The sequence below is a fragment of the Camelus bactrianus genome, chromosome 6, assembly GCF_048773025.1.
Source record: "Camelus bactrianus isolate YW-2024 breed Bactrian camel chromosome 6, ASM4877302v1, whole genome shotgun sequence".
NCBI lineage: Eukaryota > Metazoa > Chordata > Mammalia > Artiodactyla > Camelidae > Camelus > Camelus bactrianus.
This window is the reverse complement of record NC_133544.1, coordinates 73,512,563-73,536,385: the sequence shown is the minus strand read 5'-3', so window position 1 is coordinate 73,536,385 and position 23,823 is coordinate 73,512,563. Positions and strand designations below refer to the sequence as shown.

Sequence of the window (23,823 nt, the reverse complement as noted above, 5' to 3'; positions counted from 1 at the left end):
GATTTTCTATCATATAGTATCACATCATCTGTGAATAGAGATAATTTTACATCTTCCTTTCCAATTTGGATGCCTTTTATTTCTTTTTCTTGCCTAATTTCTCTGGCTGGAACTTTGACTACAATGTTCAGTAGCAGTGGTGAAGGCAGGCAGCCTCATCTTGTTTCTGATCTTAGGGGAAACCTTGCAGTCCTTCTCCATAGAGTGTGATATTAGCTGTGGATTTTTCATAAAGCCTTTTATCATGTTGAAGAAATTTCCTTCTATTCCTAGTCTTCTGAATGTTTTTATCATGAAATGGTGTTGGATTTTGTCAAACCCTTTTTCTGCATCAATTGAGACAATCATTTAAAATGCTTTGGTGCTAAAGCCAGTGGTATATTTTAATGAAGAAGAGAACATAGACAAGTTCAGGTTGGGATCCTTGTCACCTGCGACAAAGTTAGAGAAAGCCCAGGGATTAACGGCTCCAAGGACGGAAGATGGTGAGTATTAGGGATTAGAGAATGGAGATCTTCCAGCCCAGTGGAATGTTTAACCAAGCTGAATGGAATGAAAGTGGGAAAAGAAATGCTTGCTTCTTAAAAAGCTTGGGTACTTTTTTTTATAAATTCTATATGGTATGCAACAAATATTAACTTAGTGATGATACATGGGATAGAGGAAATACAACAGAACAAGAAACTGGCACGTCCACATGCAAGTACCTGTAAGGTATGAGTACTGCCTGAAGACGTCAGAAGGTGTAGGTCCTGTCAGCAGAAAAACATCAATGATTCCACTCTCTGACATCCAGCGCACATCAGTTCGAGATTCGACCTTCTGTTTAGCGGCAACTGGGCCCATTTGGGTCAGTGTGTACTGGAAAAGGGATGGAATGAAGATCTGAAAAATTTCCCTCTAACCTACAACACACATCTATATGTGTATAATAGTCTGTTTCTTTAGTACATACCAATAACTTTCACTGACTATACTGTGAAGACTCTGGTGGCAGAGGACTGCCACTACATAGCCCAGAGCCACGATTACACTTCACCAGTTTTGTTTCCTCTGTTAAGTATGACATGCAGCCATGATCCATAGCTCACCTTTACTGCAGGTTCTGTACTGATCTCCACTAGTGTTTCTGAGGCATTCAGCCAAAAAATGCCTAGAGTCCTGCCCAGTTTGTGGGCCAGGAGATAAGGCACTGAACCATAAATGCCCATTTTGTCATGTATTTTATATCCGTAGACATCTAGGTTATAAAGTCGGTAAGCATCCCCATCACTGAAACACACAAAGGATTATCAATTACCACATTATTAATGAACAGTATAGCTCCATTCTCCCCTGCAAAGACTTGGGACCTATACATCTTTCAAAGCTCAACTGTTCCACTTCCCTAAAGGTTTCCTGACCCAATCTGGGTGACTATGATCTTTCTGCTTTGATTCACTTGGCATCCCCTCATGCTGCTATTGGCATGCATGATCTCATCTTAGATACCTTACCTTCACATCTCTTTGAGGTGAGGACTATTTCCTGTGAATCCTCCACAATAAATTGACAAATTTTTTGAGTATTTCTCTGTCGCTAAAACAAAATGATAGTGTCCTAACATGCTTCCACAGTGCTGCGTAGGGAAAGATTAGGAGCTGAATTGGGGTGGGAAGCACAGAGCTCAGGTTGGTGTGAGAGCAACAGTTTCTGATTCACTTCTCACTATGTCTGTCACCTAAACAGCATCTGAACCTGGCAGGTTTGGTCAGACTCTGTTTCTCTTTGGTTCTGCTTCTTCTTAATCTGATACCTCTGGCTTTTTTTTTTTTTTTTTTTTGGTCAGTAGTGTTAGTTGGAAATAATCTCCCCGAGGGAATCAAAGGTGATATGAGATGCCACAATTTTCCATTCTCTGGCTCATTGTCCTTTTCTGGTTAAAAAAAGCCTTTTTCTAGGTCAGTGGTTTTCACAGTGTATTTCCCACGGTTCCACAGAAAGACCCTGAGAAGTGAAAGCAAAACCCAAGGAGGTGATGTCATGAAACTCTCCCCACAACTTCAATCCCAGTAGCTCTATACTTTTACTTCCTCTGTATTTTTAGGTTCAGCATTATGGTTTTTTATAATTGTCTAATTTCTTGTCAAAAAACAAAATAAGAATTGAAAACCACTGCTCTGAGAGATCATTCAAGGAAAAATTTTAAAGATCTACAGGCGATATCAAAGAGGAAAGACCAGGCACGTGTTAGCACTGGCTCAGACATCTCACATATTTTCCTTTCGAACTTTTCTGGTCCAGAAACCAGAGCCTCCTGTAAAAATTCTTGTTTTCACTTTACCCAGTATTTTTAAGTTGGTGTGATTCTGCATGTTGTGGGATCCCATAGAGATGTTCAAATCCATGCAAGGAGAAATCCAAACCAATGGAGGCAGGACCTGCAGGGACCAGGATACCGACTGAGTTTTGCTTCTCGGTGGGACAATCAAATAAGAAGATTCAGTGAACTATACGAATAGCAAGACGACTAGATTAGGGATCAAGAGACCTGAGCTTGCCCTGATCAATCAGTAAGTCTTGTGTGCCAACTCCCGTATGATGCTACAGCCAGGTATTGTGGGGATACAAAAGTGCACAAGGCAAAGTTCTGGTCACTTATTATTTATGTTTCCTTAGCTATGTACTAATGTTCTCTGTGTCCTCATTTACAGTAAATCTCTTTTCTGTCTGTAAAATAAGATTACAAAGTTTTAGATTTTTTTATCTAATCTAAGTTTTCCTGAAATGTATTGCATACTTCTTTGCTTTAGGAAGCAAAGGATATTGAGCACTTTTAATCTTTGCTAGATGAAAGACTGGGTGTCTTCTGCCTGACTGTTCATTCTTACTGCATACAGGAATTACAGTGTCAAGGACACCAGGAGGACCTTCCCTGGCTCCTCAAATCACTCCTTCCCTGTGATTGTAGATATATAAATTTCCTTTAACCAAAGACAAAGTCCTTTATTTAATAATTATTTTAGAGATATGAGGAAAATGCAAGTAACTAGGAGAGAGACAATGACTTAAATTCATTCTTAGGTAAAAGTATTTGATATCAAATGGTCCTTATTTGGAGGAGTTTATGGGAAAGGGGTGCTATAGATAAGGTGGAGAGCCTTAGGGCCCCCGTACTTAAATCGTTTGGACACACTGTCAGTCCTGGTCATTACACTAGGCTATAGCTATATATGCTAGAACAGGGATTCTCAGGGCGTTAGGGAAGGTCTAGTATTCCACAGGGTAGGGAGGAAGAAGGAGAAAACAGATTTCTTTCCAATTACATAAGCCCCAGGTATCTGAATGGTATCTCATAAAGAGACAAATTCCCTCCCAGCCACATACACCCCCCACTATCACTAAGCGTAGTAAGAAGTGTCACAGATGGACACGTGATGCTCACGGGAATGACGGGGAGGCCTGGAAAAGGTTAAGAACCGCTGCCTGGAAATGTTGGACCTAATGAGCTCTAGAACTTGGTTTCTCATCACCTGACTCTCATAAAACCAGAATGTGGAATTTGCAGCTGTCTGATTCACTGGATAGTGCAAGCTGTATGCTGACCTAGAGAGAACACAAGCTCCAGGAGGTCTAATCTTCTTACATTCCCCACAAGGCATACACTATTTCTCTGTTGCAATGCATTACTGAAGAATAGGAGCCCCAAATCTGAGATTTCTGTTCACCTCACAGAAGTCAGGTGTTTAGGCGCCAAAGCTCAAGGGACTTTCAGATAGAGACATTTAACCATTTTGGAAAGATCTGTTTTAATACTACACCAGTGTCAGTTTTACCATTAACTTTGACATCCACAAAATTTTCAAATTTCTCCTCCCACAGGCACAGTTCATCCTGATTTTCCTGTTGGCACAGAAAAAGGGAGCAAACTGAGTTTATATATTGCAACAAATGTGGTTACCACAGCAGCACATTTATTTGATTAAAATACTAGACTGAGGAAATGAGTTCATCTTTTAAAACACCGGTTTTTAATGTCAGTATATTTAACAAATTAGATCTGTGTGCTATGTAAATGCCATTAAGCATCCTTATGACTTATCGCTGACATGAATATATCCTTAATCATGACAAAACATAAAATTTACCATTTTAATAATTTTAAGTGGCATTCAGTACATTCACATTGTTATATATCTTTCCAAACTGAATCTCTGCACCCATTAAACAATAACTCCCCATTCTTCCCTCCCCTCCACTCCTAACAACAACTTTTCTACTTTCTGTCTCTATGAATTTGACTAGTTGAGATATCTCATGTAAGTAGAATCATACAATACTTGTCCTTTTGTGACTGGCTTATTTCACTTAGTATAATGTCTTCATGATTCATCCATTTTATAGAATATGCCAGATTTCCTTCCCTCTTAAGACTGAATAATATTCTATTGTATGTATATACTCCATTTTGGGTATGCATTCATCTGCCAGTGACTCTTGGATTGCCAGATTGCTTCTATTTTTTGGCTACTGTGAATAATGCTACTATGAATATAGGCATACAAATATCTTGTTTGAGTCCTGTTTTCACTGTTGGATATATATCCATAAGTGAAATTGCTGGATCACATTGTAATTCTATGTTTAATTGTTTTGAAACTGTCATACCGTTTGACATGAATTTCTTGGCAAGAGCCAAAATGTGAAAGCACTTTGAAAAATGCAGTCTTTACATATGTAAGGCAAAACATTTAGAATCAAATAACTTGGGTCTCCTTTGAGACAGCCTAAGCAAAGACTTTGGTTGAGATGGGCACTTTTCTCCTTGCTTCAATTAGCCAAACTACTGGCTATGTTCCTTTGCTGGGTGGAGAAGTCAACCGGGATGGCCACTGTTCGTGTTCATAATCTTGACCTAGAGCTATAAACTTTCTACCTTTACAAGTCTCCTTTTCTCTGGCAAAATGAAAAAGTTATAAAAGAATTGTATCTGCATGTGAAAAGCACATTTCTTTTAAATAATGAGCCCTTTGCCCATTTCTAGCTTGTTTCTTCATAATTTAAGCTTCTGTAAAATGAATCTGTTTTGGTTTTAACATCACACCGGAGTTCTTAATGTTGGGTATTTCCTGGGGTCTATGGATAGGCTTTAAAGTTTGTGAACTCCCTTAAACAGTATGAAAATTTTTTTTTTTTCCTACAGAGATGGTTCATAGCTTTCATCAGATTCTTGCAAAGGGGTCTCTGACTCAAAACCACTAAGCTATCTGATTGGAGGTCTCCTAAAAGCTGATCTAACATATTATCATTAAACTGTATAAGGCATAAGAACTGTGTTACTCTTATCTTCCCTGTTTGAAAATGGAAAAAAAATTATTCTCTCTCATACTCATCAGTATGGGTCATTTCTCAAGAGGAAGAAGCATTTGTCCTTACTGCAATGGAAATATTTTTCACCATTCCTGGTGGCCATAGCTATTGTCAGGGCTCCTTTGAAGGTGCGTGTGGCTTTGGATGAAGAGATTTCTGGACTCTCCATTCTCCTGAATTCAGCCAAAATAATCTTTTAAAAACAGAAATCAGACCATATCTCTGCCACTTAAGAGCTTTCCATAGTTTTCTTTTGCTTTAAAAGTCAAAAAAGGTTAACATAATTTAGAAGAGTGTAAACTCCGTGAAATGGGGGAATTTGATTTGCTCAATGGTACATCACTAGTTCCTTGATCAGTGCCTGGCATACAGAAAGTACTCAACAAATGTTTACTGGACAAAAGAATTATTACAAGACTCTCCACAGGAATGCCCCTGCCTATCTCTCTAGCCTTGACACACAGCATCCTTTCCTTTGCTTTCCCTTCTTCTGCTAAAAGGTATATGAATGTGTATGTATGTAATTACAAAATTTCTTCAAATTGCTCCTTCCTACCTCAGGATCTTTGAATATGCAATTCCCTCTATCTGGAATACTCTTTTCCCAATTTTCTGACTAGCTAATGTATTCTCATCTTTCAGCTTTAACATTATTTCCTTCAGGAGGTCTTTCCTGACCCTCATTCTTGGTCAAGTTCCTTGCTGTATTCTTCTAAGGCAGCCCTCTGTTAACACTCCTCATACTTGTAATTACTTAGTATCTGTCTTTCCCAATAGATTCTAAGTTTCATGAAGACAGGTTGGGATTTGTTTTACTTACAGCTGATTCTCCTTGCCTAGCATAATTTTTTGTGCCTGGCACAAAGCAAGGACTCAGGAATTATCTGTTTTATGAGTGAATATGTGAATGAACAAATGAATGAATTAATCAACGTGATGATAAGATAAGCAAAAGAGGCAGGTGGTCCCATTTATATGCAGTAGAGCATTTACCAACTACCCATCTGCTGAAGGGAAGAGCAGAACCCATTATATTTCACATAATGATGATAACAGTAAAAAAGAAAAAAAAGATAAATTGCTCAATCTAGATTACCTGAGTGGTGTCAACTGATGTATCCTCATTTTCCTTGGTAGCTCTGTTTTAATACAAATCAAGTTGTTTCACTCATGGCAAGATTGACAGAATTTTGTTCAATGATAAAGATTTTCATTTCCAACTTCTGAGACCCCATAAATTACATCCTTTAACTTATTAAACATAACATCATTATAAAAATAAGTTTAAACATTTATTATGAACATCAGTCCAATAGCTTGATATCTTATAAAAATGTAGATAGATCTGAATTTTCTTGTTAACTCTCTTAAAAATGTTTTATCAGCTTATTATAAATATAATACATGCTCATAATATTTAAATAAAACATAAGCAAGGTAGAACACAGTTCCTCTTATGCAATGTTTACTAGTACAGAGCAACATAATGCACTGTTTTCCAGAATGATTGTGACAACTTATTCTAACAACTTCAGTTGTATTTGAGTGCTCATTTCTTCCCAGTCTTAACAGTAATAGACTTCATAGATTTTTTAAAAAATCTTTGCCAACCTAAAATTTTAGAAAAAATAATGCATTTCAATTTGAATTTCTATCAATAATGATGCAAACTACCTTTCATACATTAAACGGTATTCCTAGTTCTTCTGTGAATTGTCTATTCATACTCATTATACATTAATTTTTTTTAGTGAAAATGCAGTATGCATTTAGAAGAGTATACAATATACGTGCAGAGTTTAAAGAATAATAAAGTGAACAACTATGAACCCACCAGTGAACATTAGCCACAGAAATGACATGTCCCTTGAAAGTTCTTGTGTGCCTCTCTTCAAGTGCATCTGCCTCGCTGAACACCCCATCCTCCTTCAGTAAATTTTGTGTGAAACCATTTCCTGGCTGTTCTTTATAGTGTTCCCACAAGTGTATGAATCCCCAAACATATATTTTTTTTGTTTTGTCCTTAAAATTTTTTCATAAAAATATATATTATTATATAATTTATAACATGTTTTCACTCAATAGCAAAAATTTTGATATTCATCATGTTAATATGCATTGCTGCAGCTTGTATCATCCATTTTTATTTGCTGTAATTTTTCTTATTGATTTGTATAAACTTTCTGTATTTTGCATATTTTCAATTTGTTATATGTGTTAAAAACTTCTGGTGAAATTTAAGGCAAAGGTATGTTGCTTTTTTAAACTTTTTAAAATTGAGTTATAGTCATTTTACAATGTTGTGTCAAATTCCAGTGTAGAGCACAATTTTTCAGTTATATATGAACATATATATATTCATTGTCACAATTTTTTTTTTGCTGTGAGCTACCACAAGATCTTGTATATATTTCCCTGTGCTAGGTATTTTGCTTTTTAATTTTTTTAATTAATAAACTATTTTTTTAGAGTAGTTCTAGGCTCATAGCAAAATTGAGCAGAAAGTGCAGAGAGTTCCTACATACTTGCTGTCCCCACGCACCCTCAATCTCCCCAACTATCCTGTAACAGTGGTTCAGTTGTTACAACTTATGAACCTACACTGACATATTATTATCACCTGAAGTCCATAGTTTGTCTTAGGGTTCACTCTTAGTGTCATAAATCTATGGGTTTTGACAAATGTGTAATGACATGTATCCACCATTGTAGCATGGTACAGAGTAGTTTCACTGCCCTAAAAATCTTCTGTGCTCTGCATAGTCATCCATCCTTTCCCCCTAACCCCTGACGAGCACTGTCTTTTCCATGGTCTTCCCTTTTCCAAAATTTCAAATAGTTGGAATCATACAGTATATAGCCTTTTCCAGATCGACTTCTTTCACTTAGTAACATGAACTTGTTTCCTTCATGTCTTTTTATAGCTTGATAATTAATTTCTTTTAGGTGCTAAACAATATTCGATTATCTGAGTATACCACAGTTTATCTAGTCACCTACTGAAGTATATCTTGGTTGCTTCCAACTTTTGGCAATTATGAATAAAGTTGCTACAAACATTCATGCGCAGCTTTTTGTGTGGAAATAAGTTTTCAACTCTTTTGGGTAATTACCAAGGAGCATTACTGCTGGATTTTATGGTAAGAGTATGTTTAGTTTTGTAAGAAACTGTCAAATTACCTTCCAAGGTGACTATCATTTTGCATTTCCACCAGCAATAAATGTGGATTCCTGTTGTTCTACATCCTCACTGGTATTTTGTTGTTAGTGTTTTGAATTTTGTCCTTTCAATAGCTGTGTAGGAATATCTTGCTTTAATTTGTAATTCCCTAATATATATGATGTGGAACATCTTTTTTGTACTTCCTTGTCAACCTGTGTATATTCTTTGGTGAGGTGTCAGTTTAGGTCTTTTGCCCATTTTTAAAATCAGGTGTTTATTTTCTTATTGTTGAATTTAGGAGTCCTTTTATTTATTTAGCAGTCTTTTATCAGCTTGTATTTTGCAATTATTTCCTCCCAGTCTGTGGTTTGTCTTCTCACTTTCTTGACATTATTTTTCATTAGTTTTAATGGAGTCCAATTTATCAATTATTTCTTTCATGAATTGTGCCTTTGGTGTTGTATCTAAAAATCGCTATACCCAAGATCATCTAGTTTTCTTCTATGTTGTCTTCTAAAAGTTTTATAGTTTTGCATTTTACATTTAGGTCTATAATCCATTTTGAGTTAATTTTTGTAAAGGGTGTAAGACCTGTGTGTAGATTCATTCTTTTGCATGTGGATGTTCATATACTCCAGAACCATTTACTAAATATCTTTGCTCCATTGTGTTGCCTTTACTCCTTTTCAAAGATCAGTTCACTGTATTTAGGCAGAACTATTACTGGGCTCTGTTTCGTTGCACTGGTCTATTTGTTCATTTGCTAATACCACACTATCTTGATTACTGTAGCTCTAGAGTAAGTTTTGAAGTTGGACAGTGTCAGTCCTCCAACTTGGTTCTTCTTCAATATTGAGTTGGTATTCTGGGTTTTCTGCCTCTCCATATAAACTGCAGAATCAGTTTGTCAATATCCACAAAATGCCTTGCTGGGAGTTTGACTGAATATGTCTATCAAGTTGGAAAGAACTGATGTCTTGACAATATTGAGTCTCCCTATTCATGAACGTAGAATGTCTCTCCATTTATTTAGTTCTTATTTGATTACTTTCATCAGAGTTTTGTAGTTTTCCTTATATAGATCTTGAACATACTATGTTAGATTTATACCTAAATATTTTGTTTTGGGGGGTGCTAATGTAAATGGTAATGTATTTTTCATTTCAAATTGTTCATTGCTGATATATAAGAAAGCTATATACATAAAATGACTTTTGTACATTAATTTTGTATCTTGCAACCTTGTTATAATTGCTTATTAGTTCCAGGAGCTTTCTGTGTATGTATTCCAGTTTTGGATTTTCTACATATACAATTATGCCATCTGTGAACTAAAAGAGTTTTATTTCTTTCTTCCTAATCTGTATAACTTTTATTTCCTTTTCTTGTCTTATTGCATCTAGGACTTCCAATTCAATACTGAAAAGCAGAGGTGAGCAGGTACATCTTTGCCTTGTTGCTGAACTTAATAGGAAAGCTTTACGGTTCTCACCATTAAGTATGATGGTAGCTGTAGGATTCTGGTAGATGTTCTTTTTTTCCCTTTTAGGCTTACTGAGATATAATTGACATACAGCACTGTATAAGTTTAAGGTGTACAGCATAATAATTTGATGACTTACACACATCATGGAATGATAATCACAGTAAGTTTAGTGAACATCTATCACCTCATATAGATACAAAATAAAAGAAAAAGAAATTTTTTTTCCTTGTGATGATAACTCTTAGGATTTAATTCCTTAAAAATTTTCACATTTAACACTAAGCAATGCTAATTATATTAATTATGTTGTACATTACATCCCCAGTACTTATCTATCTTATAACTGGAAGTTTGTATATTTTGACCACCTTCATCCAATTCCCCTACACCTACAATCCCCCCTCCACCAGTAACCAAAAATCCGGTATCTTTTTCTATGAATTTGTGTGTTTGTTTGCTTTTGAAGTATAATTGACTTATAACAAACACTATGTTAGTTCCTAGTGCACAACATAGTGATTTGATATTTTTATATATTATTGGTAGATGTTCTTTATCAAGTTGAGGAAGTTCCCCTCTGTTTGTAGTTAGCTGAGAGTTTATTTTATATCATGAATGAGTGCTGGATTTTGTCAAATGCTTTTTCTGCATCTATTGATATGATCATGTGATTTTTCTTCTTTGGCCCATTGATGTGATAGATTAATTGATTTTTGAATGTTTTACCAGCTTTGCATGGCTGGGATAAATCCCACTTGGTTGTGGTGTCTAATTCTTTTCAAAAATTGTTGGATTCAATTTGCTAATATTTTGTTGAAGATTTTTGCATCTATGTTCATGATAGATTTTGGTCTGCAATTTTCTTATAATGTCTTTGTCTTATTTTTGGTATTGTTGGTACTGAGGGTAATGATGGCATCATAGAATGTGTTAGGAAGAATTCCCTTCTCTTCTACTTTCTGGAAGAGACTATAGAGAATTGATATAGCTTCCTACTTAAATGTTTGGTAAAATTCCCTAGTGAACCCATCTGGCTCTGGTGCTTTCTTTCTTGAAGGGTTATTAACTATTGACTCAATTTATTTAATAGATATAAGCCTATTCAGATAGTCTATTCTTATTTCAGTTTTGGCAGATTGTGTCTTTTAAGAAATTGGTCCATTTTGTCTGTTATCACATTTGTGGGCATAGAGTTGTTCATGATATTCTTTTATGACTTTTTTAATTTCTACAAGATCTGTAGTGATGTCCTCTCTTTCATTTCTGTATTAGTAGTTTGTGTCTTCTCTGTTTTTCTTAGTTGGCCTGGCTAAAGGCTTATCAATTTTATTGATCTTTTTAAAGAAACAACTTATGATTTTGTTGATGCTCTCTTTTGATTTGTTTTCAATTTAATTGGTTTTTGCTCTAAATTATTATTTTTTTCTTCTGCTTACTGTGGATTTAAAATGCTCTTTTTCTAGCTAAGGTAGAAACATAAGATTATTGATTTTAGATCTTTTTTTCTAACACATGCATTCAATGCTACAGATTTCCCTCTAAGCACTGCTTTTGCGGCATCCCACAAACTTAGATAAGTTGTATTTTCATTTTCATTTAGTTCATTTCTTCTTTGTGTTATTTAGAAGTATGTTGTTAAATTTTCAAGTATTTTGGAATTTTCCAGCTTTCTGTTATAGATTTCTAGTTTAACTGCATTGTGATCTGAGAGCTGGCATTGTATAATTTCTATTAAATTTGTTAAGGTGTGTTTTATGACACAAAATATAGTACATCTTGGTGAATGTTCCATGTAAGCTTGAGAAGAATATGTATTCTACTGCTGTTGGATAAAGAAGACAGACAGAAAAAAAAAAAAAAAGACCTGCAAAAGATTGCTTTGGCAGTTTGGGGTCTTTTATGGTTCCATATAAATTTTAGAACTGTTCTAGTTCTGTGAAAAATGTCTCGAGTATTTTGACAGGGGTTGCATGGGAATCTGGATTGCTTTGGGTAGTACAGCCATTTTGATAATGTTGATTTTTCCAATCCAAGAGCACAAGGTATCTTTCCATTTCTTTGTATCATCTGCAATTTCCTTCATCAACGTTTTTCAGTTTTCAGAGTATAAGTAACCTCCTTAGTTAAGTTTATTTCTAGGTATTTTGTTGTTTTTGATGCAATGGAAATGTTTATGCCAGTTATAAAATTCTGGTTTTTGAAGTGAAAAAAAGGCCTCAAATGGCAAAATATCCTTCTTTCTTTTGGATGAGTTACATTCCATTACATATATATGCTGCATCTTCTTTATCCATTCATCTATTGATGTGCACTTAGGATGCTTCCATATCTTGGCAATTATAAAGAATGTTGCTGTTAATAGCAGGGTGTATGTTCTTTTTGAATTAATTCTTATTTGTGGTCGACTTTATTCCTTTGATAACAATGTAAGTTTAAAAAGCTAAAGCTCTAAATGTTCTTAGAAACAATGAACAGTACATATATGTAAATTAAAAATATGTGCAGTTAAAAAAAGTCATGGAGAAATATTCATAAGGTACTAACAGAGGAGATGGCAGAATTATGAGTATTTTAATTTTTCTTCTTTTCAATTTTTTCTACAATGAACACATTTCTGTGATAAAGTAAGATTTTTAATAGTAAAATTTTAAAATAGAAATAAGTCAAAACCCAGAAGAAAATCACTATGTTGAATGCTTTCTGCAGATCATATAAGATGTTCATAATTAGAATAAAATTAGAAAGAACTATAGACTGGAGGATTTAAAAACAACACTGGTAAAGATGGAAGAAGAATCTCCTTCTATTACTATCTCCCAATTCCTGTGACCCACACACAAACAGCTTTGATCAAGTAATTGGACAACTATTCAAGTCTAAGGTAACTATGTTACTGTAAGGGGACAAAGTGAAATTCTGAAGACATGTTAGTTCACATCAACATTTATCAAGTTAACAGAGTGCTTTTTTAGAAGGTTGTGTAGGGTAGAGAAGGCCATCCATCAAATACACAGTGTTTAAGAGTGTCATGTTTGCCATAATCTGGGAATTGTGTTTGTCATCAAGCCTGCATTCATCTGCCCTGGAGAAAAGATGAAATTTCTCAGAACAATATTCTAATAGATAAGGCAAACCAATTTTCTATGGTGATGTATTATCTATTTAGACAACAGTATTCATAATCAGGTTTTCTTAAGTTCTTTAAGAGTCAAGTAATGTGCAAAAATACCTTTGCATGAGAGGATTCTGCAGGTGCTCAAAGTACAACTGGCCCAGGGAGTTTATGCTCATCACCACCTCTTCTTCAGACACCAAGTCTACCTTGAATGGGTTTGCTGTTATATGACACTTCAGATCTCCTTTTCCATCTGCCAATACCAGACTGCCTGTATCCCCTGAGCATGAAGTCAGCCTAGAAAACACAGCAGGAAGAGAAAAATAAACTGCTATAGGTTTACATGGCTCGGTGCAATTCTCAATTCAAGTTAGTAAATCAATATTCATGTGACATGGCATAGATAAGGCAGTGGAGAGCTGTAATTGAAAGCCTGGGCTGTGGTGTCAGAGAGCCTGCACTGAACATAGCTTTACTACGCACTAGGTGTATAACTTTGGACACGTTAATCTTTCTATTTCCCAGTTTCCTCATCTATAAAGTGGAAAAAATGAGCACAAGAACAAATAGAGCTTTTTGAGATAATTAAATGAGATCATGCATGTAAAGTACTTGGCACTGCGCCTGGCGCATAGTAAATGCTCAATAAATGTTACCTATCATCCCCATTATTACCTTGGTCTCAACACTCTAGTAACACTTTGGTGCATAGAATTTTTAACATTTTGCTTTTCTTTCTCATTCCAACCATATACTCAGAAACTGAGGAAATAACACAGATTGGATTACTGATCCATTCAGTCCACAGTGAGATGGAAAGGTCAAACTTTTGTTTATCTATTTACCACCTGACTTTCACCAGCCCCCAATGTGACAGGTGGACTTTTAGGATGTTCTGGATATCCAGGAATTAAGTAAGCTCAGAGGCAGCACTTAAAATCCCTCGGTCTAAATATTTCTTTTTCTAGTGCATAGTTACCCTGATAAATAGTCACAGGCCTCTTTAGGGGGGGCTAGGAGGGATAGCTTATGACCTTACTATATCCCTACAAAGTCCTTCTCCATAGATTCCAGGCCTCCCCCTCAAGCAAGATACTTAGGTTCTGGAAACTAACTGTTGTTTGAGACATTGTTATCTCACTGTTCATCAAACCTAAATAGAGTTCTTTTGATTATTCTATCAAGTAGAATGTTAGCCTATCTATTTCAGTCTAATGGACCCCTTGATGTACTGTTCACTTCCCTGAGAGTTGAGCCGTTTTCAGTACCACCCAGGCCCTGCTGCACGCTATGGAAACATGTCCACCTTGTCTCTAACAACTGAATGCTGTTATTTTGACTCTACTACCCAGAGTCTTACCATCTTCACTGAAATCAGGGAGCCCATTTTAATGGCATCATTTCCCACCATTATCTCTAGCTCAGAAAAGACACTCACTACAGTGCTTTCCAAGTGTTCCTTCACCAGCATATTTCTCTGTGAAAGGAATATCTTCTGGATCCTCTTGGAGAACAGAACTAGGGGCTAGGTGAGTTGGCTGCATATAATATATTTCAACAACTTTATTTCCCTAAGTCTATGGATCATTTCTTGTACACTGTGCCAAGGAATTTCTGGTATCTCAGCTTCATTCAGCAGAGTCCATAGCTGAGTACAGATCATAGTTAACCAACTAAGCAAATAATTAGAACCACTTTCAGCTGTCCAAGCTAGCACATCAAATCTATATTCTCTGGTATATGTACCTATGCCAATAAATTTATCATGATCCTAAAATTATGTTCCTTCCTTCCAGTCTAGGAATCCCTCAAAAACCATTTCTATGCCTATATGCCAGGTTTCTGCCAATACAAAATCTTATAACTCTTTAAGCGTTTTCCTCCTGGGATGACTGTCATTGGCTCCCTAGGCACGTTGGGGTCTGACTATGACAGTGGGTCTGACGGCAGTGAAAGATGGTAGGGGCGAAGCACAAGGAGCACTGGAGTCCCCTGGCACAGTATATTTCAGGTGAGGTCAACACAGGGAGTCCAAGCAAGATGAGGCCAGCCGTATCAGCCAGAGGAGAAGGAGCTGCTTCTGCTGAAATGGGGGGCTCAGTGGAAATTTGAGGTTTCAGTACTCAGAGTTATCCACATCTTCCCAAATGTTGCTATTCAATTTTGAGGAGTGGGAGGGTACAGCTCAGTGGTAGAGTGTGTGCTCAGCATGCACAAGGTCCTGGGTGCAATGCCCAGTACCTCTACTAAAAAATAAATAAATAAATAAACCTGATTACTTCCCTCTCCCCCAAAACAATTTTGAGGAGTCCTGCCTTTTCCTAGTATATGCCCTAAATTCACAGACCTGATGAGGCTATGTATTCAGTAAACCATAGAATCTAACTCTATACCTGATTTTCAGCTACATGGACTTTGTAGCTACAACAGATATGAGAGACTTTTAGGATTATCATAGAAATCTATTAGGTTTCTGACAATGACTTGAGCTAAGAATTTAAACCTCTGAAACTGCTATTTTCTGTAAGTTCTTCAATGAAATTAACAGCAGTCAAGCCACCTCAGAGTTTTGAATTTTATATGACAATTGTGCTATGCTATGGCCCTACCACTTGGTCTGCCAAAGCCATGCTTTCAAGAGGAACTCTATTTCAGTTGGCCGCAAGTAGTAATTTAAGTGACTTTGCCATGGAACACCGTGGTTTATTGCTAGTTGTATGAGTTAGCTAGAGCTGCCATAACAAATTACCACTGGGTGGTTTAAACAACAGAAATTTATTTTCTCACCATTTTGGAGGCTGTAAGTCCTAGAACAAAGTGTCAGCAGGTTTGGTTTTTTCTAAGGCCTTTTTTCTTGGCTTGCAGATGGCCATCTCCTTGCTGTGTCCTCACATGGTCATCCCTGTGTGTGTGTTATCTGTATCCTAATCTCCTCCTCTTATAGGACACCAATCATATTGGATTAGAGCCCACCCTAATGACCCCGTTTTAACTTATTTACCTGTTCAAACGGCCTGTATCTGGATACAGTCACATTCTGAGGTACAGGGGTTAGGGCTCCCACGTGAGTCTGGGGTGGGGGGCAGGGGCACTATTCAGCCCAAAACACTAATATCTCACCCTCTCATGAAAACCAGGTCCTCACCGCCTTCAAATCCAACTAGACCAGCTAGCTAAGCTCATATTCCCATCCTTGAGGGTCTGCTGCTTATACTCATTTCTGATACCAGAGAATAAATATGTCAACCAAGATTCAACTGTAGGTAACAGAAACAACTCTGGCTATTTTAGGCAGAAAATAAATGACTTACTATGGGGGAATTAGGAGCCTGAAACAGCATGGAAGGTTTGAGGTAGCAGGTTCCTGGCTGAGTGTCCAGTAATGACCCCCAGAACAACACTGCATAACTGTAGGCCAACAGAACTATCTCAGTTAGAATCAGGAAGTTGGGAAATCAGAAGTCACTGTGGCAACTGCTGGGCCCCAGGATCATGCCACCTTAGCTGCAATCCAGAGATCAGGAAACCAGTGCCCTAACTGGTGGCTCTAGAGCCATTCTATGGCTGCCAATGCAGACCACAGAATGGGAAACACAGTTCTAAAACCAAGATAACCATAAGTGCATCTGACTGCTGGAAGCTGAACTGTATCAGAAGTAGCTACACGGGAGTCTGGCAAATGGAGAAATATAATTTTTAGCTTTCTAGTCACTACAGTAGCAAAAGGCCCTCTAGAAAGAAGAAATAGAAGCAAAACTAACATACTGCATTTACTACCCAAAGCTAATATCACCCTGACCCCAAAACCTAGCAAAGATAGCATGGAAAAAGAAAACTACAGACTAATTTTACTTATGAACACAGATGTAAAAATGTTAAAGGATCTACTAGTAAAAATAATCATCCAGGATAGTAAAAAAAATAATGTATTGTGACCAAGAGGATATATATATATATAAAATGTGTGTGTGTGCATATATACACGTGCATACACACACACACAGTCTCTCATTTTCTACCTGCAAAGCCTTGAGGACAGTCTCTTTTTAATTCCTGTTTCCTAAGTTCTTGGCATATAGTAGCAGCTCAGTGATATATTTTTAAATATATAAAATATTTTAAAATATATAAAATATATAAAAATTTTAAATATAAAAATTTAAATTTTTTAATAGTTTTACCACAGCTGAATTAACTTATCCTTATAATTTATTAACTTTTTTTAAGATTTTCATGGAAAAATAATCTATATAAAGCTATGATAATGATATAAGGAAAATTAAGGCATCTGGCATAATCTTATATTCCTTTAGGGAAATAATATGAAAAAAATAACAAAAACCAACAGACAGAACAGAGTTGAAATATCACTGGAAAATGTGCTGAGAACTGATGCAGATTCTGCAGGTACATGAAAAATGCTTTAATTCCCAGAGATATTTTTCACTTAGACACTGATTATTAATTTATCTCTGACTGTAAGTCAAATTACATGTTAGACTTCTGAGACTAGCGTTAATTAAAAGTGAGTCAGTCTAATAAATGACTGTAAGCGTGGGAGTTTGGCTAGTGTATTAGACCTCTGGAGACTTGGTGCTAATCTGAATGAGTAAATTAAATAGCTCTCTTGTTCCCTAAGTCTGGCTGATAAACCATTTACTTTGTGAGGAGGAGAGCAGGGATCAGAAGCTCTTCTCCCCATTAATAAATGCTGATGAGTCAAATGGTGAAGAGAAAACAGAATGAATAACATATAAAATGGATAAATTTTTCCCCAAATAACTGAATTCTGCAAGTGGTTGTATCTTGGAATAAACCAAATACGAGGCTCATACAAAAATCTAGTACTGAAGGTATGACAGAAGAACATATTGAGGGTGTATCCAAGGTAGTGTGTTCCTTGGCTTACCTTACAGTGCTTGGCTTGCTTGTGAGGACATCGGGAACTTCATACCTGGGCTTCAGGGGTGTTTCTTCATTGATTTTAAGCCTGAAAATATTTCCCTCTATACCATAAACTTCAGCTAGGAGAGGAACCTGGGGACACACATGTAAGATTAGCTTCAACAGATTACTCAGGTCAGTTCTACAAATTACAATAATTAGAAAACTATGTTTAAATTATTATAGGCCAAGCAAATTGGAGAACAATGGCAATCATGAAGAAAAAAACTCCCCGATCTATGTATGTACTTGCTTGGCTCTACCTGTAGGAGAAACAAACACCTTCTATGTGTTCTGTGGTAAGGCAAACATCTCACTGTCCAGACCAGACTGGTAAGAGTGAAAGGAGTTTCTCTTAATAATTACAGTGGATGACAGGCATAAACTGAAGCTGCTCTTGGAAAGTTGGGACATATGGCCCAATGTATGTATGACAGACTACAGATATCTTAAGAGTTTGATGTTAAAATAAGGGTAACTGGATTCCAGCTGAATGAAACATGAAGAGTAACAAGCCAGCAAACAGAAAAGAACAGAGTAAAATGGTGGTCATTGGAGTTCTCCAGTGTAGGTGAATGAGGCTCCCTGCCCTAAAATCAAGGCACTTCATATACAACTGAGAATAAGTCTGGGGAATTTTCTCAAGAGGCTAGAGAATCTAGATAAAATTCTGCCTATAATGAAAGATGAAAGCAACATAGAATTACAAAGATAACATATAATTTGAAAAATAAAACACAAAACAACAACAAACTCTGAGGGTAAAAAAATGGCTGGATTTAGGTTTCAAAATCAGGCATCAAGATCAGAAAAATATTTAAGACAGTGGTTTTCAACTGATATGCCCTGCTGCACAGTATACTGCAAATTATTACGTGTGATGCCAAATTCTGGTTACAACTGGGTCGGTGTGTTACTACAACGTCTGTTAAATGAGAGGCTAAGCTGGGTAGGCTGTGTGATATAATACAGAACAGGTCTGATGTGGCGCAAGTAAGATACAGGAAGCAGGGAGAATATCAAAGCAGCACCAAAAAAACCAAACCAAACCAAACCAAACAACGATGTTACTAGAACATTGCTTCTTCAGAATACAAGCAAGTAGTCAGGGCACTTAAACAGTGACGGGTAAATAGTGGTAAATAGCTGCTTTTATAGACATTCTTAAATCAGGGTTATGATGTAGTAGTGATCATACAGTAATTATTTTTCTCCAGCTTGAGATATAATTGACACATTGTGTAAGTTTAAGTTGTACAACTCGTTGATTTGACACATACCTTGCAAAATGATCACCACCATAGTGTTAGCTAACATCTGAATCAGGTCAATAATTACCATTTCCTCTTTGTGGTGAAAACACTTAAGATCTATTCTTTTAGCAACTTTCAAGTATATAATAGAGTATTATTATCTACAATCACTATGCTATACGTTAGCTCTCCAGAAGTTATTCATCTTATAGTTGGAAGTTTGTACTCTTTGGCCAACGCCTCCCCGTTTCCCCCACTCCTAATCATACTGTAATTACTACTTATACACTTAATGTTCTTTGGTATACTTGAAATACTTCCAAGTGTGCTATCAGAATTCTAAGGTTTGAAAATGTGTCCAAATATAAAGCTGAAATCTTGTTAGATTATGTATTCTCACCCAAGTTGGACATATATTTCCACTGCTCTCTCAAATCTAATTCAACTAACATTTATTTGGCATTTAATATTGTGATGTGCTGATGGCTATGAACAAGAGGGCTAATCTCTTAGGGAGAGTGCAATTTAGAGATGATACACATATGTGGTTAACTGTAAAGCATTTTATAAGTGCTGAGACAGGACAAGGACAGTGCTGTGGGAGAACAAGGAAGGGGAATGTTGATGACTATAAGGAGAGGGGTTCTGGGGCCTCTTTCTGGAGAAGAACGGACTTGCGCATGGCCCTCGGGGATTAGTAGGACTCTGGGTAAGCAAAAATGGCCAAGAACTTCCTAAGCAGAGGGCACATATGTTGTCTGCCTATTTATGACTAACAAATTGCATCTAGTTTATGCACTCAGAGATCCTCCCATTAAGCCAAAGATGGGTTATTCTGTTCTGTTCTTGAGGCTGCAGCCTAGGAAAGAATCCTAATTATATGAGAGAAGGCAGCAATAACCTTGCTTTTCCCATAGTGACCTTATGCACCCAAACATACAAAGAGTCAAAACCTCATTTTGTTTTCATTTTAACTTAATTAAGCAAGCCATTTTTCTAATAGACAACCCTTTTCAAAATCAATATCCACATTCATTCTCATCTCTTATTATTATCAACACAGCTTCATATACTAAGCACATAATTTCCTTAGACCTTAGAATACACTTGTTCCTATGATCTGGCCCATGCTGTTTTTATTGGCTTAAAATTTTTTTAAATAGCAGTGGACTCTCAGAAGTCCAGCAGGTAAAGCCACTTGGGTTGAAGGCAGCAGGAAGTGGCTTAGAGCCTCTACCTTTGAGCCCTCTCCCCTCCCTGTATTCAGCCCTGAAACACCTCCACGGAAACCTCCAGGCTCTGTGGATGACAGTTTATAAACCACTTCCCTGGGTTTCTTAACTGCTGATTATTGCCAAATTCTTCCACCAAAACCTTGCTCTGTCAGAAAGTCTGGATATGAACGTTATAGTCTTCCATCTAAAACATTAAGAATTTCTAGCTATTTCTGTTCTCCAGGGAACTGTTTGGACATTTATCTTAAAATAATATACAAATAAGTTATTGAATCTCTCCCTAACAGTGATGAGTAAAAATGACAATGAAAAATACATTAAGTTATAGAAGTTAGATTGCCTAAACTAAGAATTATTTAGTGTTAGTAACTTAGATATAGCAGGTACATCCAAATTACAGCAAGATGGATTTTAAGTAAAATAAGTGAATAAACATATTAATTATACATTTTAAATAAGGTGAAACAGCATAGGTTTTGATCCCCTAGAAAAATTTAAGATGTGTAAATGTCCTCCTTAAAAGATTTAAGATGAAATAAATTTTCAGAGAAAGGAATACATTTTGGAGGTTCCTTTTAATACAAGCCTCTAGTTGGCTTTTCATTCAGAGGCTAACCTCTCATAGTCTGGGAGAATATAAATTCCCTTTTCCTATCTTATTTCTCCCATACTCAATAAAAATAAAACCTGGTAGTTTGCCATCCATAAGTCTAGTATTTTTTGGTCACAAGGGCAAAAATATCAGACAGCTTATAAAAATCATGCCTTGTCTGTATATTCAAGCAGTGGATTGATCACAATTATGTTAAAACAAAACTTTTTTTCATTTCAGTCAGTACTAATAGAGAAGAGATTGTAACTGAGTTAACAGAACAGACCTAGAACACATATTTAAATGGTGGTGGGTATTAAGAAGGGAAATTATGATTCCACCAACTTCTCCTTGATAGGTAGATTTTGCTTTTCCTCTGGCACCAGGTCTCTCTACTCTAAGGAACAGTTAACCTAAAAGGCCTAAAAGGGTGAGCAACAACCTCTCCTGGCTATTGGTCAAGACCTCCCGGGATTCAGAGAATGGTCTAAGAGTTCATTAAATTTTGTAGGGCACTAATTGCCCCTTCCATAGTTGCAGCCAGCTGGTTTATTGCAAGCACTGATTCTCTCCGGCTAATGTTGGCAAGTTCACGCTGGGCATTAGCCTGTTCCCCGAGGACAATTAACCAGTCCAGGTGTGCTTCCGATTGTTTGGCCAGTTCCCAACTTAGCTGCCTGTTCCTGGCCATTTCTGCAGAAACAGTCCTGCCTTACAAGTGGTAGTCATTCCTCATCTGCTGAGGAGGTGGCTGGTTGGGCAAAGTCCCATGCTCATGAGGCTTAGATGAAAAGGCACTTCATGGAGGTGCTCAGAGATATCCTTGCATCCTTAGAGAAGTTGCTAGAAGTGTTGTATCTGGTGAAAACTTGAAAACAGGCTGTAAACATTTTGCCAAATGGTCATCCATGTCATGAAAAAGCATAAAAATTAGCAATATGAAGTAGGTCAAAAACATAGGTCTGTTCCAAATAGCCTTGTTAGCAGTGCTTTTTAGCAACACTCAGAAGACAGCATAAATTTCCCTGCTGTGATGTCACAAGACTAGATCTTCTCTGTTTCTCATTCCAGGTCAAATTTTCACTGAAGGTAAAAAACTGGTAATAGTAGGGAAAAAAAAAGAATTCTAAAAAAGCAGTCAACCCTTTACTGGTAACTCCTTTAAGATTTTTTTCTGAAAGCTTATTTATCAAATATCTACCTGATTATTTTGTCATCAGAAATAGGACCCTATGTGAGAAAACTTATGCATTTAAACCTGCAACCAGCTTTTCTTCAAAGCCTCCATGTCCTGATCTGGCGACAACACACAGGACAACACTTTAGTTTGTTTTGTTACATTACTGTGTCTCAGGAATCATGTGTGCTATGGACTGAATTGTGTTGTTCTCCCCCCTCACCCTTGTCTAACCCTCCAAGTCATGTGTTTAAGCCCTAACTCTCAATGTGATGGCATCTGGAGATGGGGCCTTTACAGGAGGTGACAGGCTTTGATGAGGTCATAAGGGTGGAGTCATGATGGAATTACTGCCTTTACAGGAAGAGACCAGAGAGTTAGCTCTCTCTTCACCACATGAATATACAGCTGACCCTTGTACAACAAGGATTTGAACTGCATAGGTTCACTTACATGTAGTTTTTTCTATAAATACATACATACATCTAATAAATACCTACTACAGTACCCCATGACCCTTGCTTGGTTAAATCTGTGGATGCAGAACCATATCAATGAGGCTGACTGTGAAGTTATACTTGGATTTTTGATTGTGTGGGGTGTCAGCACCCCAACCCCTGCATTGTTCAAGGGTCAACTGTACAGTAAGGAGGTGGCAGTCTACAAGCCAGGAAGTGACACCTAGATCCTGGACTTGCCAGATTCTAGAACCGTGAAAAAGAAATGTCTGTTAAGACACCCAGCCTGTGGTATTTTGCTATGGCAGTGTGAGCTAAGACAATGCTGAATGAAGCTGGGTTCTATTTCCTGGTTGCTTAGTAAGGGGCAGGTTGGGGGAAGGGAACTGGGAAAAAAGACTTCAAAAATTAACCACAGACCTTGACAAAAAAAAGTTACTGCTTTAAGAGTTTTACTGGTGTAGGGCAGGTAGGCACTGACAGTGCTGGGTTCGTCAGAATCTGCCTCATCAGTGAAATCTGAGAACAGCAGCTGTGAGCTGAACATGATCCTCCTAGACTCTGGGCTGTCTCTCTTAACCTGAAATAAAAAGCTATCATTCTGAATAAGTGGATGTATGCAGCTTTTTAAAACTCTCCAGACCATCCATACTATATCCTACTGTGAAATCTCCCATTAAACAGCCATTGCAGCCCTGCAACAACCTCTACTGGAGGCTCCTTGACTATTCAGTGAGGAGGACACAAGGTTCAGACAACTTTAGAAAGTACTGTCTGGATCTCTGTTGTCCCTATCAAACTGACAGAAGGTAGGAAACCTTAAGTCCTTATTAGTTATCCCATCTCCAAGTGACAAAGAGGATACTAGTGAAGTTCAGCTCGTAATTTTAAGGTGATCTCCCAAAACATATACATGTGTATGCATCTGCCTGAGATCAGAGCATGCAGATTTCCTGTGCAGCCCTGTTATTTCCAATACCTGAACATGGAGTCTGTTCCAGGGGGTCTTCAAAGTTCTCAGTCTTGGGAGCTTTGTTGCTGATGTCTTGGA

At 37.0% G+C, this 23,823-nt stretch overlaps 1 protein-coding gene across 8 annotated transcripts in view; it reads right to left on the bottom strand.

Moving 5' to 3' along the window:
• GANC (glucosidase alpha, neutral C) overlaps nt 1-23,823 on the bottom strand; it is a 64,007-nt gene that overhangs the window by 33,881 nt on the left and 6,303 nt on the right. For all 8 annotated transcript variants that reach the window (XR_012507632.1, XR_012507634.1, XR_012507633.1 and 5 more), the window contains exons 5-11: nt 18,023-18,150; nt 13,228-13,410; nt 6,446-6,488; nt 3,816-3,882; nt 2,324-2,420; nt 1,092-1,272; nt 708-861 (exon numbers count right to left, since the gene is read on the bottom strand). Coding sequence is in view for 4 of the 8 variants with exons in the window: in XM_074365951.1 (XP_074222052.1) it covers nt 708-861; nt 1,092-1,272; nt 2,324-2,420; nt 3,816-3,882; nt 6,446-6,488; nt 13,228-13,410; nt 18,023-18,150 (853 nt within the window). In the remaining 4 variants the exon portion in view is untranslated. The remainder of the gene's footprint in view (nt 1-707; nt 862-1,091; nt 1,273-2,323; nt 2,421-3,815; nt 3,883-6,445; nt 6,489-13,227; nt 13,411-18,022; nt 18,151-23,823) is intronic.